Source organism: Podarcis erhardii (genome assembly GCF_964252035.2).
Source record: "Podarcis erhardii genome assembly, chromosome: 10".
Lineage (NCBI taxonomy): Eukaryota > Metazoa > Chordata > Lepidosauria > Squamata > Lacertidae > Podarcis > Podarcis erhardii.
The window spans coordinates 17,286,148-17,301,733 of NC_138500.1; the positions used below are offsets into that span (position 1 = coordinate 17,286,148).

Below are 15,586 nucleotides of genomic sequence, written 5' to 3' on the forward strand. Positions count from 1 at the left end.
AGAAATAAAATACCACCACAAGTGGGGCCTGTTAACAAAACGTTGCTCCTCACTTCATCCCTTACATATATTTGTCATTACCAGGATTTGATCTGAAGGCATATCATACAACAATCTTGCTAAAACCAACCAGGACAGGGTATGATCAGGGCTTGGATAGGAGACCGCAGAGGTACCCTGCAAACTCCGCTTCAGATTCCAAGATGGAAGAAAAGGAAGGAACAAATGAAAGAAGTTACCGTAGTAACAACTGCTTGCTTGTTTCACAAAGACACATACACACAGAGATAGCATTTTGTATGTGCAAACTGAATTATATTTGTCACTTGTACAGGTGCAAAAAAAGCAGTTTAGTTTGGATAAGCAAACAAGTAGTGCACATTATTTTAGATCTCTCCCCCACAGTTCTCCCCTGAAACCCTACCCTGTCAAGGATACAACTTTGCAATGTCTTCAAAGTTTCTAAAATATATAAATAAATGCATTTGTGCTTAGAAATGCTGACAGAGTGTCTCATGTAGTGCAAGGGTCTATTAGATTCTGGAGAGGAAGTTGTAGAACATTGGGGGCACCAGTGGCTATTTTATCACTCCTTCCTGTTGGAAGGTCATGACCCCAGAAGAGAGGAAAATTCTGAAATTAAACAACTGGTTGCGCTGATCAATGGGACTGTAGATCCTTCCCCTTTCTGAGCTTCCTTCTATTTGTTAATTGACTGTGATTGTTTTTCATAGTTCTGTACTTAAAACAGATTAGTATTCTATTTGTGTTATAAAATAAAAAAATTGAAAAATAATAAAAAATAAAACAGATTAGTATTCTATGTTCTGTTTGAACCTGGAAAAGTGATACAGAACTATTTAAAAACTGAATACTCAACACAGCCCTGGCTGTCCCAAGAACATTCTACTGGATAGCATCAGAGTTTACATTTATATGTTCCAGTAGTTCAGTCTTCACAAAGCTGGTATGTCTTCAGGTCTTTTGGACTAACATGCCATCAACCCCACAACTGTTCCTACAGCATTCTTACAGGGTACAATGTATAGGAGATGCTGGCCTGGGAATAAAAGAACTTCTGACTGTGCAATGGAATTTTCCCTCTATCTCCTCTTCCTGCTTGCATGCTCCGCCCCAAAAATATTATCCAAGTTTTCTTAACCCTCAGGAGCAGATTTGAGGATGGCACGGGGAGTGTGCAGGAAGAGGAAGCTCCTTTATGAATGAACCTTGTGCATTGCTTCGTTGGAAACTGCCTGTTCTCCCTAGAGCACAACTTATATCCTGACATCCAAAGCAAAATTTAGAATATAAATCTTTAAAAAATAATAATGAGATTTTGAAGTGGTACCATCAATATCCATCCTTCATTATTGCACATGGGTCAAGTCTAACTGGGATTTGTTTTTTAAATGGTCCTCTCCAACATGAAAAGTAAAACTTGGGAAAATTCAGCCAATGTGAGCATTTTGATGCCTGTAAAAATATACGGGCTTTATTCAAAACAACACAGTCAGCCATGCAACAAAAATCACACCAATCCATTTAACAGAGATTAATTGCAAACAGTGGGGAGAAAAAAATTGGGGGGGGGGAGCAGGTATTCTAAATTAAATAATTATGTGACTGTTTAGCATCTGTGAACCTGAGAATTTGTAAAGATCACTTGAGGCCTAGGTTAAAATCAGAAAGCATTTTCTTCATTGATCACAATGATGAATATATATATTCAGCATACCGGTTCTTGCTCTGGCCTTCTCCGATAGTGTAAGACTTATACAAAGGATATGGAAAGTTTATAACAACAGCTATCTGTAAAAGTAACAAAATTCACTGTTACTTGTACCAGGATCCAACACAGCTGCTAGAAGGAAATGAGGAATAACCAAAAATGGTGTGCTAAAATGCTAAAAATCTACCACTTACTGGGAACTTAAGCAAGTCCTCACAATGCAAGCACAAAGCACTATCCTTTTTCCTGCACATGGTAAGAAGTAAAAGGGAGAGCATTTTGCATAAGCAGTCTTTCATTTCTCAAGCGTGGGCTTGGCTTTGCCTTGATCTTCCACTTTCTTGATGGCAGCTTGGATTGCCTCTTGGTCACCAATGAACTGGTGCGGGCCAAGAGAGCGTAGATCCTCGTCAAGCTCCAGGAGAACTGGGACGCCAGTGGGCAAAGTCACATTGACTATGTCCTCATCAGAGATGCCTGCAGAGGAGGAAACAATAGAAGGTTTATATGTGCCTCTTGCACTCGGCTCATGGGAGGCTCTTGGGCCTAAGCTGCCATGAAGTGTCATCCTATTTACCAAACTTTCAAAATCTGGTGATGATCAGATAACCTGGCAGAATCCTTCATTTCATGCAGAAAGATGCATAATAGGTTGCCCGTGATTGTTCCCCAGAACAATGGGAAGCTATCATGGGCATCTGAGGTAGGGGAGGCAGTCCCTGCCTCCAGATGAACCATAATCCCCAGATTCAGAGCTTTCTTTAAAAAAACAGTAGGTTATTATTATTATTATTATTATTATTATTATTATTATATCATCATCATCATCATTATTTCAATTTATATACCACGCTTTTTCAGAAGATCCCATTAAAAACACATTACAGAACATCATAATAAAAACATATTAAAAATAATGACGGACAGCTTGATAGTAAAATAATCATCAAAACTTCCCCACACTTTCACAGGCCATAGAATATTTATCCCATAGGCCCTGGATAAAGGGAAATGTTTTTGCCTGATGCCTAAAGACATGTAAAGATGGCGCCAGGCGAGCCTTTCTGGGGAGAGCATTCCAGACAGGAATTAGAATAGGGAGTAGACAACCTGCCCTTCCAAACACAAGCATCCCCATCTTTCCAATACAGCGCTCCTTTCCTTCGGTAGAGTATTACATCACTGAGTGATGCACTTCCAAAGGTTTCTCTTGCTAGGATAACAACTTCAGATTTGTTTCAAGAGACGGGGAAAGAGGATGGGGCACTTTGGCAGTCCCTGAGGGTCGCTCGGTCTTTACCAGGGGCCAAAGGTTTAGCATGGGAGGTCCTGCGGGACACTTTGCCCGACAATAAGCCTGACAGGAGTCTTCTTTTGACATCTTTTGAAACCTGGACAGCTCTGACAGGCCTTTTGAATGTGATCTCTTTTTAAATACCCAGCCTTTGTGGATGTTACTGTAGTATTTTATTTTATTTTATGGTCACACTGCCTTGCTATGATTTCTTTTTTAATGGAATAGCAGTTTACAAATATTTAAATAAATAAACTGAAGGGCCTTGGATAACCTAGAACTCTTTCCTGCCTTGCCTTGCCTTGCCTTGCCTTGCCTTGCCTCCTCAAAAGCGTGAGCCAAACACTGAAAGTCAGTACTGGGCAACTTCTATGATGACACGCTGGAGGGACAACATGAATGTCAACTAAGGCCAGGGTCTGGTTACTTTACACAACTCGTAACATAAGACGGTTGACCTTTTGTGCGACTTGTCCATCCATTTCTCTTTGGGTTGCGGCCCCAGCAATTTTCAGCACACCAAGCTGAGCAAAAGCAATTAAGTCCACATCGCCTGCTTAGATGCAACAGGAAATCATAGAATCATGGAACTGTAGAGTTGGAAGAGACCACATCTGGTCCAACCCCCAGCAATGCAGGGATCTTTTGCCCAATGTGGGGCTGGAACGCACAACCCTGAGATTAAGCGTCTTGTGCTCTACCGACTGAGCTACCTGAGAAGCATATGTCTATGTAATGGCACATCTACATTACACACCATTTACTGGCCCTGGGTTTGGTCTTTTTGGAACATTCTGCCTTTCCCACCCTACCTGCTCCAAATGAAAAAGGTTCTTGGAAGGAAAGCACAAAAATAAGGGGAGGCATCAGCTTTGCAAGTAAGTTCACAGAAGTTAAGATAAAGGGACCCCTGGACCATTAGGTCTAGTTGTGGCCGACTCTGGGGTTGCGGTGCTCATCTCGCTTTATTGGCCGAGGGAGCCAATGTACAGTTTCTGGGTCATGTGGCCAGCATGACTAAGCTGCTTCTGGCGAACCAGAGCAGCACACGGAAACGCCGTTTACCTTCCCGCCGGAGCGGTACCTATTTATCTACTTGCACTTTGACGTGCTTTCGAACTGCTAGGTTGGCAGAAGCTGGGACCGAGCAATGGGAGCTCACCCCATTGCGGGGATTCAAACCGCTGACCTTCTGATCTGCAAGTCCTAGGCTCTGTGGTTTAACCCACAGCGCCACCCGCATCCCAGAAGTTCCTAGCTCCAAAATTAAGCAACAAACTTTAACTGGTTAATCTCTGCAAGTCTAACTTCCTTCTCACTTGAATTGTTCTTCTCTTTCTCTACCAATTCTTGTGCTGAAATCTCCTCCTGTTGACACTGGCCTATCAAAAATTGCTCCCCCAACTGGTCCAGAAAGGCCTCTGCTTTATACCATATTTTCTGGTAAGCATAGGGTGATAAAGATGACTTTGATGGGATTCCTGCATTGCTGGGAATTGGACTAGGTGAGCCATAAGGTCCTTTCCCGCTCTGCGATTCTATGAAGCCCATAGGTTCAAATTAGAAGAATGGGGGTGCCGGCTAAGCTTCGAGGAGAACTTCCTGACAACAGGTCACGTTTGAGAGTAGTGTAGGTTGCCTCAGAAGCAAGCAAGCAAAGTGAACTGTGCAACTTTTACAACAACCTCCTATTTCTGCAGCATTACCTAATATCAGATCAGGTATTACAGCCTATAGCTTGGGCAGGGACCAAAGGAGTACATGAGGACATGTCGCTTTGATTTATAGAGGCCTCTAGACTTTGAGCCACCTCTGCTGAAAAGGCCTTGTCCAAGTCTGGCAATGGCCTAGATGCATTAACAACCAACGTCCACCCCCTCAGCCTTCTGAGGAACTGGCTGACACCTGCAGGAATGAGCCCTGCGTGTTTTGTTGGCAATCAATGGGTAGGTTTGATATTGAGAAAGGCTTGATATTGGGAAACCTTGTTCCTGTGAGGTCTGTTTGAATAAGCCATTTCTAAATACGAACGTTTCGTTTTCGTCAGTCGGTCACGGGGAAATATCGCACGCAAAAGGAAAACATGGCATCAGCTCCAGCGGTTGTTTTCGCCATTCATCTACTGCGCTGGAGAGTAGGGAACAGCACAACGCTGGTAAGGTAAGCAGGAGTGAACATATTTGTGTCATAACCAGGGCTATGGGCGCTTCCTCTCTGAACAGGCCATGAGAGTGGGGCAGAGGGAAAATGCTTCGCTGTCAGGACATCACAAAAGACACACACAACACAACCTCCCGCCGCATAACTTAGGTCCACAGATTTCCTGGGAAGATGGCAAGGGCAAGAATCACTGCAAATAACTCTGCAAACTCGAAAATGCTCTAGAGATTGTCAGCAACGGCCATCTGGCTAGCTAGCTCACAAGGCTAAAGAAGCATATACAGTATTTTGTTTTCTAAAGCAGGGATGAGGAACCGGTGGCCCTCCAAAGGCTGTTGGACTCCCACAACCAATCACCCTTGATTGTTGGCCATGCAGACGAAAGCCAATGGAACTTCTGAAGGCCACAAATTTCCCCATCCCTGATCTACGAACTTATGCACACTACGGACAAAGAAACGCAATAGGCAGTCCTTCCCTCTATGGAACCAGGGCAAGGCAGTCCTCCAAGGAAGACGAAAGGTCTCCAACAGAGAATTCTCAGGACGCTTGCTGACCTAGGAGTCTCAAGATTTTTCGAGAGAAGCCACAACAGTTAAAACTGCTATAAAACTAATAGTATAACTGTGCCCTTTTTAATTTGAGAGACAGAGAGATAGAATTTATTCCTGAACGAATAGCCAAAGAAGACAGGATGGTCCCCAATGTTTATACCACATTTAGAACAAATTAGTGGCACTACATTACCTTCCAAATGTTTCAGCAAAGCGCGCGTGCTGTTCCCGTGAGCAGAAATTAAAACTGTCTTGCCCCTCTTCACCTCCGGAGCTATCCTCTCGTTCCAATAGGGAAGGAGTCTATCAAGCACTTCTTTCAAGCTTTCTGCCCTCGGGAGTTTCTCCAACGGCACGTCGCAGTGCTTATACCTGCGATCGTTGTAGATTTCGTGGTAGTAAAGGTGGGACTCGGTGATGGGAGGCGGGGTGATGTCGTAGCTCCTCCTCCACCTTTTCACCTGCTCCTCGCCGTGGTTCAGCGCCATCTCTGCCCTGTTGAGGCCTATCAGGGCACCGTAGTGCCGCTCGTTCAGCCTCCAGGAAGATTCGGTGGTGACCCACTCCTGCCCCATCTGCTCCAGCACAAGCCAGGCAGTCTGAATAGAGCGGCTGAGGATGGATGTAAACACAAGGTCAAACTCAATGCCAAGAGCTTTGAGGTGCCTGCCGCAGTTCTGAGCCTCTTTTATCCCGTCGCTGCTCAGCTTCTGGTCCACCCAACTGCAGAAGCGGTTCTCTTTGTTCCAGGCCCCTTCGCCGTGCCTCAAGAGGATCAGTTTGTACTTGGCCATTTTGGGTGCAACTTCCTTGGGTTTGCAACAGGAGTAGCATCTAATGACAGGCCATCTAATAAAGAGAAGGGACACATAGGTCAAATGCTTTGGGTCACTGTGTTGTGGTGAACCCTGGAGACCCACAGAATCTTGTCACGAGTTGCCCGATTAGATTTTCAGCAATGAGAGATGAAGGCAGCTCATCCACCATTCTGTAACATGTAGAAGGACATTGGGCGTTCCCTCCACTGCACTCTCAGTTCAAGCACAGCAATGGCGATTACTGATATGTTCAGCCAGTGCTACACCTAAACTGAAGACTAGTGCTAAAAGCACGATTAGTGGGTGGTTTGCTAGACCGGGTAGCTGGGATGTTGCCTGCTCTTGATGGAGTTACACTCCCTCTGAAGGAGAGGGTATGCAAAGAGAACAACTACCAGACTTAGAAGACATCTGAAGGCAGCCCTATTTAGGGAAGCTTTTAATAATAACAAATAATAATAATAATTTTTTTTTTTTTATACCCCGCCCTTCCTGGTTTAAAAACCGGGCTCAGGGCGGCTAACAGCAAATATAAAACATTGATTAAAGATGCAACTTAAAAATAGCATAAAATACAACATAAATGCAGCATCAATATCAATAAAATTCAAAAAATCAGGGGTCATTTTTTTGGGGGGGAACCCCCAATCAGTAAACATCAAATGACCAACAAGGCTAACTGGCCAAGTTGGTCCTACTAGGGCCAGCAAGGAGACCAGGGAAGAATTTAAATGTGGGGTCCCATTTTCTTCCTAGAAAAGGAAAGGGAAAAGGGAACAGAGGATCAGGCTAATTCAAATTGAAGGCCAGGCGGAATAGCTCTGTCTTACAGGCCCTGCGGAAGGAGATCAAGTCCTGCAGGGACATAGTCTCGTGGGACAGAGCATTCCACCAGGTAGGAACTGTTAATGTTTGATGGACTACTGTATTTTAATATTTTGTTGGAAGCCGCCCAGAGTGGCTAGGGAAACCCAGCCAGATGGGCAGGGTATAAATAATAATAATATGTTGTTGTTGTTGTTGTTGTTGTTGTTGTTGTTGTTACTTCTGGGTCCTTTGCTGCTGCAGAGTGCCTCCCACCAGCTTCAGCTGGTGGCCCAGTTGTGCCCCTATGTGGACAGGGTTAGCCTGACCACTGTTGTCTATGCTTTGGTAACCTCTAGGTTTGATTACTGCAATGCGTCATATGTAGGGCTGCCTCTGAAGATGGTTCAGAAACTTCATCTGTGTTTGGGGGAGGGGCTTATTGGTTTTTTAGTGCTGTCCAGATGTTTTGGTCTACAACTCCCCTCAGCCCAAAACCGAGGGCACCAGGTTGGGGAAGGCTGTTCCACCCAATCAGCGACAACATGCTCAATGTGCCTGTTGCAGAAGACGACCCAGGATGACACAATTAAAGTTCCTTGCGGCCAAACAATACCTGCAACACACACCCAATGAAACCCGGCCCTCAAATTGGGAAATGCAGGATTGCGTATTGAAACCAGCAATGTGCATCTCCTGATCTTTCAAATTCCTTCTCCTGCACATATAAAATTCTGATCACCTTATCTGCTTTCCAGTCAATCCTCCCACGCCCTGTAATTTCTATTTACCCCTGGTAATCCACAATCTAATACGAACATATCAATTACATTTTGTAATCCATTGCTATATCCTTATACAACTTACCTAGATTCTCTTCCGGTTCTACACACACACAAAAAGTGTATTCAAGCAAACACAGCTATCTACCGTATTTTTTGCTCTATAAGACGCACCAGACCACAAGACGCATCTAGTTTTTGGAGGGTTTGAAACAAGAAAAAAAATATTCTGAATCTCAGAAGCCAGAACAGCAAGAGGGATCGCTGCGCAGTGAAAGCAGCAATCCCTCTTGCTGTTCTGGCTTCTGGGATAGCTGCGCAGCCTGCATTCGCTCCATAAGACGCACACACATTTCCCCTTACTTTTTAGGAGGGAAAAAGTGAGTCTTATAGAGCAAAAAATACGGTATATTGCTTTTGAATAAGATCCCTACCTCCGTGCCCTCAAATCTATCATGTGCCTCTAGCTCAATTCAGGACATTATATAAATCTCAAAGGCTACAGTATTAAACATGCCTAATCATTTGTTGATGGCACCCATCTGTCTTGAGAGGCAATGGAGTGTGCCTCCGGGGGTGAAGTCAAACCACTGTGTTTGCAGCACCCAAGTGACCTGCCTGGGGGGCAAGCCTGGGCAGCCTGGGCTGGTGAGGTCCAAAGGACAGCAGAGCAATATGTTTGGCACCAGCTGGGCTGCAGGAGTTGCTGGAAGGAGGCGTACAAAGTGCCATCCAAACATCTTTGGGACTCCACTTCAGATTTGCGTAGGGTTTACTCCTTTGCCTTTCCTTCTCCCAAAGATATCCTGCAAGGCAGCAGACATGCCTGGATTCAATTCAGACATAGCAGGGAACTGGCCTCTGCCATTATGGCGCACAGAAGCTATCACGTGATACAACAGCACAGCAGAAGTGGCACCTAGTTGTCTGGGAACAGTGAGATAACATACAAGGTCTGTGTGATATGGGGAAACAAAGCCAGTTCCAAGATTCAAAAATGTAGAGGCAGTGCCATATTTTCATCTCACAGTAGCCATTTTTCAAGTGTTCAAAAAGAACACCTGAGGTTCAACCTGTGGAGGAGGTTTGTGTGGTGTATGTGTGCGCACACCTGCTCCCGCACTGAGCAGGAAGGCCCGAAGGGAGCTCTGAAGCACATACAACTTAACAGGTGGCGATCTTGCAACAAGCAACCCTATGGAGCAACCTCTCCTGGTGCGTTTGGACTGTCCATGCTCCCATCTCCCTCCTAAGTTTGAGACTCATCTGTTCTTTTTAAATGCCTGGAGAGGGCTCAATACCTTGACTAGAACATGCCCATATTAGGATATCCCTAATACAGTGGGTATTTCTAACAAAGCTGGTTTATTGCTGGGGGAAGTGGGACGCAGGTGGCGCTGTGGGTTAAACCACAGAGCTTAGGACTTGCCAATCAGAAGGTCGGCAGTTCAAATCCCTGCAACAGGGTGAGCTCCCGTTGCTCGGTCCCAGCTCCTGCCAACCTAGCAGTTCGAAAGCACATCAAAGTGCAAGTAGATAAATAGGTACCGCTCTGGTGGGAAGGTAAGCGGCGTTTCCGTGCGCTGCTCTGGTTTGCCAGAAGCGGCTTAGTCATGCTGGCTACATGACCCGGAAGCTGTACGCCGGCTCCCTCAGCCAATAAAGCAAGATGAGCGCCGCAACCCCAGAGTCGTCCGCGACTGGACCTAATGGTCAGGGGTCCCTTTACCTTTACCTATTGCTGGGGAAAGGTCCAGGGGTCAGTGGGTGTGACCCTCTTTCTCCATATCTCAAAAATACAGCTATTAAGCAAGGACTTTTTTGTGCTTGTTCTTCTGCTGCTTTGAGACTCCTTAGCACCTCCGCAGGACTCCACCATTTCCAAATAAACTAGCTTAATTCCCAATAAATCAGCTTAATTCATATACCAATAAGTCATTGGGTTTGTGCAGGTTTTAATAAATCACACTTCTTCAGCTTCAGCTTTCACTGATTACAGTTTCTTCATAATAGACCTTCTGACTGCACCACTGGAATTGTAACACCGAAGAAGCATTCGAATAACAGGACTGCTCAAACCTAATGGAAATTCAAACCCAAAAGAAGCAGGGTGCCACATCTACTGGTGCTAGCAATCAAAATGGAGCTGGTGCATGATCTAGACACTGACCTGGTTTGCACATAACGCTACACCATCACTGGTCCAGCCTAACTACAGGTTCGTTTGAATATGTGAACCCAGTTCAATGGGCTGACCCTAGTTTATTTTCTGCCAATAACCCATGATGCTAATCTATGTTTATTGTTGGCTTACAAACCATAACTCTATTTAAGTGCGGTATGACATTATGCCCAAATCCAACCACATTGCTTTATCATGGCTTGCTCAGCCAACCCATCCCAGACACCTGCCAAGCTACAAAGGCAGGAGACAAGAGCACATAAAAAATAATCATGCAACAATCTGCTTTAAAACAAGATAAAGATAAAAACAATTTGAACTCACCTTATCCATTGCAAATGCATTCATCCTACACAAATATGAGGCAAAAGACTTTATAGGTAGGCTGCAATATTAAAAGAGAAAAAGAAAACACCATGAAAGCTACTGAAGTTAGGGTCGGGGTCAGGGGGGAAGAATCAATTATTATTCCCAGAGGTGGTAAAACTGTGTCTGAGCTATGAGTTCAGATGAGTGAATACTCCTCCATACACAACAAAACCAAAATTACAGGAATCCTTGAACTCTGGCACCTGGCATGTTAGGGAGAAGCATTCTAACCACAACTTTCCCAACATGATACTAGAATCATAGAGTTGGGGCTAGAAAATATCTACTTGCTACTGCATAAAAATAATAAGTTTTCTTATTTTGTGTTCTTTTCTGAGAAACCTCGGGCAACTGAACTCTGAAGTTCAAACTTTGCTTAAAGCCCAAGTCCTGTTTGCTGTTCGATTTCCAGTTTTCATACCCAAACAGCATGGAGATGGGAGAAAGGCCTGTTACATCATCAGTTCCTCCTGCTGGGCCAACGCTAGGTTTCCCAAGCTGCAGGGCCACAATTTCTCCAGAGTGCAAAGCAAACCAAGTCTGTCCACTGTTGAACAGGCATCCCATTAAGAGACATCTGAGTTGCGTCAAAATGAGATTTGCATGTATATTGTCATTGGCTTAAGGTTTCAGCAGCACTTCTGGGCTCTGAAGACTACTGGTTGGTTTTATCAGAAGTGGTGAGGCATGCAGTCTAATATTTTCTATAAACCAGAAATGGGGTATTTCTTCCTGGTCTGACTTAATCCACCAGCACCATCTGCACAACAGGGAGTGGGTGGAAAAACTGGGATGTAGCTACACATTCAGACACAGATTTTGGAGATCTGAGAACAGGATCTTCCAACTCTTCCCTTTAGATCAAGGCAGCCAGGTGTGGGATTGGAGTGGAAAGAGGTTTTAAACCTTCCTCATACACACACTATTTCCACAATTTAAATCACCTCCCCCCTCCCTGCTACAGTGGTACCTCAGGTTAAGTACTTAATTCGTACTTAATTCCGGAGGTCTGTTCTTAACCTGAAACTGTTCTTAAACTGAAGCACCACTTTAGCTAATGGGGCCTCCTGCTGCCGCAGCGCCGCCGAAGCCCGATTTCTGTTCTTAACCTGAAGCATTATTTCTGGGTTAGCTGAGTGTGTAACCTGAAGTGTATGTAACCTGAAACGTATGTAACCCGAGGTACCACTGTATTTGCCTTCCAAAAAAATATTTATCAGTATCCATAGGGTCCCTGTATGATATTACATATATTTGCAGGACAAATAGCAGCTTTTGGTGAGGGCATTTATGCTGCAATGCTATGCCCATTTATCTGGGAACAAGCCCCATTAATCTGAGTGATTCTTATTTCTTAGTAGACGTGAATAGGATTGCACTTGCAATCTGGTAAATGGAGCAGGGGAAAGAGATAACAAACACACACAGCTACATGGCAATGTGGACCCCGGGCGGAGGTATCCAGCAATGCTAACACGCAAACACTCTTCTTGCTGTTGATTTCTGCTTATGTTCTGTGAGCCAAGCTACCACTTGCTTACTTGCAGTCACTGGATATCAACTTGGTCAAATGGTCAGTGTTTCTCAAACTGTTGTTGGACTACAACTCCCATCATCCCTAGCTAGCAGGACCAGTGGTCAGGGATTATGGGACCTGTAGTCCAGCAACAGCTGGAGACCCAAGTTTGAAAAACACTCAGATGAATGATACAGAAAGCAACAGAATGGTCACCTGTACGCTATCACTCTTTCTGCCATGAACTCCCAGAGGAGAGATCCAAACGCCTTCAGCTGACTAAGTGCCTCACAGTGATATTAATAGAAGTCATACCTGCCAAGTTCCTCTACAAGGTTAACCTTTAACATGACAGGTCCCTATAGCTTCCATTTTCATTTCCCCTCTCAAGTTCAAGTAAACACAGATGTCTTTGGAGAAGCGCTTTAGGCACTGTATTTAGGCTCCTAATTCTGCTACAGTTGTCCTTGCTTCTGTGCCTTTATGCAGAAATTGAGCAGATAAAGAGCTTTTCTCAAAAAAAAATTATGTAAAGCTTTATCTGCTGTAAAATGGGCACAAGGTTAGGGCTACAGACAGATAACTCTACCTCTCACATGCTCAGTCTCAGAATAAGGTCTGTCACCATATTTCTGGCATGGAACTTGTGCCTTTAGAATAAAAACAGCGAGTGATGTTTCAAGAATCACTACATCTCTACATTGATAAAACAAAAATCTGATATTGAATTCCTACTTTCTCTGCAGCTGTTCAAGGGAAAAGAAGGTGGAAATCCTAAAGAGAAGCTTTCAAAGTGCTGCAGAAACAACCCAGTACTACTGTAGTTATCTAACTGTCTAGTGAGGACAGAAAACAATAACTAATTGGTTCTGTTAAAATGCAGCACACACAGGCGAGAATGTTCTTTTTGTTACCACTGTCACCTGATCTGTCCTAGAGGTTAAAAGAGAACATCCCAGTGTTCCCATGAGGCTCCTGGAGAACAAAACACAGGGGCAATCCAGGATAAACCGTTTCTGCAAAGAACATCAGTGTACAAACAAGACAGGCTTCTTCACTATTACAAATATATGGGCAGGATGGTTTGGAAGGGGCTTGGAGATAATGCACATGCAGTCATCATCTGTTGGCATTTTTGAACCAAATGTTGCTCTCTATTCCTTCTCCCAACCCAGGTCCAAAGGAGAACAGGGCTCCAGTACTTTTAACAGTTGTGTTAACCTGCCCTTCCTCCAAATAGCTCAGGGTAGCAGACACTGAATCCCTCATTTTATCCTTCCAATAACCCCATGTGGTAAACCAGGCAAAAAGGGAATAACTGGTTAGGAGTGACCAATAATTTAATGGTCTTCCCAGTCCTGGTCTAACACTCTAACCATTGGCCCCTGCCTTAGACAGGGGTCCTGCACCTTTTATGGTGTAGGCAAGAGAATTTAAGCACTCTGCATGACAAAATTATCTCTCCTACAGAGCTATAAAATGTTCAGGCCTCTTCCATCTGGCAGCCCCACACTCAGTCCAGCCCCCGTGCTGCATATTGACCTACATAACAGGTGGGATTACCAGCCAAAAGGGGTCAAATTCCTGTCCTACTCTTGAGCCTTTAAAGCATAAATAACAGTTTGATCAAAGGCAATCTGCAGGAAGAACCCAGAACGATCACCTAATTGCAATACTCTAATTGTTTGTGAATCCAGCTGCTGTTACACGCACAAAAGCAAAGTCTGGTAAAGGAGTATTTACAAGGTGTTGGCTGATATTACTCAGATAGCATAGCTTTGAACATTTTCTTTTTTAAAAAAAATCTATTTTAAAATACCTTTTCCAATTTTTGTGCTTTTGCACACACAAAAATGTTCTTCATAACTTCCAACTATATTGACACCAGTTTCTACGGCTGAACCAAAAACGGCACAACATGTGCACTTAAAAATACATCACTAGATACAGAGATCCAACGCGGACTCAGATCGCAAGCAGAAACAACCTATAAATCCCCCTGACACCAGCACCTTGTACGGCTGCAAGTCAGTGCAATCCTGTACACAGATAGTCCTGAGCTAGATTAGACCTATGGCCTGGCTCAGTGCAAAGCAGCTTCCTATGGTCATAGAACCATGGACCTGGAAGAGACCCTTGAGGGTTATCTAGCGGACCTCGCCCCACCCCCCACAATGCAAGAATCTCATCCATGACAATGGTCACTGGACTAAAGACCAAATCTCCAAAATCTAGCTCCAAACACCATCCCTTTTTAAGCCTCAGACTGTGTTTCTCCAACTTGGATACTCAGCTGTTGATGGACTACAACTCCCATCACACACACACCCCCCCCCCCGACCACTGGTCCCACTAGCTAAGGATAATGGGAGTTATAGTCCAACAAGAGCCACCCGCGCAAGTTTGAGAAATACTCAGAGGAAGAGGCAAGCGAGCAGAATAATAACAACAACAACAACAACAACAACAACAACAACAACAACAACAACAACAACAACAACAACTTTTTATTTCTTCCCCGCCCTCCCCAGCCAAGACCGGGCTCAGGGCGGCTAACAACAATAGTTAATAATAGTTATTAATAATTAATAATAATAATAGTTAATAATAGTTAACAACAACAAGAATAGCAACATCCAAGCACAAGACTAAAATTAAAAGGGTGCATAGCAAAACAAGGCTAAACTGCCGCCATGCACCAGTAATTTATTCTCCATTATATTACTTTGGGCTGGTTGAAATCCCCATGCGAATACTGAAAATTGCTCTGACCACTAGTTACCTCGGCAAAAGAGAAAGCCAGGCCGCCGAAAGCAAAGCCAGCCCCCGCGCAAATGCTGCTGATGCAGCCGCGGCCGCAGACAGTTGCTAACAGCTCCAGGCTGGGTCTTGCTGGTGGGAGGGGCAAGAAGTTCACCAGCCCCCTCGGATCCTCCCCATCTGATTGGAGCTTTGGGTTGCCGCTCACAGATAGGAAGCGGAACGGCCGCCTGTCAGGAAGAGCTCCGCGATGACGACAGCGGAGAGGGAGGCTGTGGACTACGTGACCGGGAACGACACGCGCGGCATCAACTCCCAGGTGACGCCACGGGAGGAAAGAGGGGCTGGATTGGGCAGAGCGATGATCGACGTGGTTCGAAGCCAATAAGCAGCTGGTTCGCCGGTTGCGGGCCGTCTTTGGAGCGTTGCGTTGGTGGCCTAGCTGGGACGCTGGTGTGGGTTCCTTTGTTGCAGTTCTGCACGTGCAAGCGCGTCTGCGCATGCGTGCTGTAAACCTTGCTGCGCTCATTGAAACTTGCTCTATTAAATGGCTTTATAATTGAGGCCCCTAAGCAAAGAAGACACTGAGAGTTTGGACACTGTGGGGGGCGGGGT

General features: G+C 44.8%; 1 protein-coding gene across 2 annotated transcripts; it reads right to left on the reverse strand.

Annotated features, from left to right (window-relative positions):
• Positions 1-288: 288 nt before the first annotated feature.
• BPGM (bisphosphoglycerate mutase) lies at positions 289-15,120 on the reverse strand. 2 transcript variants are annotated; one of them, XM_081880189.1, is made up of 4 exons: positions 14,994-15,120; positions 10,651-10,711; positions 5,934-6,589; positions 289-2,209 (listed from the first exon to the last, which is right to left on the reverse strand). In XM_081880189.1, exons 2-4 carry the CDS (start codon positions 10,668-10,670, stop codon positions 2,028-2,030), a joined length of 858 nt encoding a protein of 285 aa, XP_081736315.1. In that variant the 5' UTR covers positions 10,671-10,711; positions 14,994-15,120; the 3' UTR covers positions 289-2,027. The 2 variants fall into 2 exon arrangements, with proteins under 2 accessions (XP_081736315.1, XP_081736314.1); XM_081880188.1 differs by having other exon boundaries at positions 14,937-15,087.
• Between the last annotated feature and the right edge of the window lie 466 nt (positions 15,121-15,586).

Coding starts and splice junctions, on each gene's coding strand:
- BPGM (XM_081880189.1), bottom strand. CDS start 10,670: ATGCATTTGCAATGGATAAG. Junction 6,590..10,650: donor ATGCATTTGCAATGGATAAG/GTGAGTTCAAAT, acceptor TCTCTTTATTAG/ATGGCCTGTCATTAGATGCT. Junction 2,210..5,933: donor TTTGCTGAAACATTTGGAAG/GTAATGTAGTGC, acceptor CCTCCTCTGCAG/GCATCTCTGATGAGGACATA.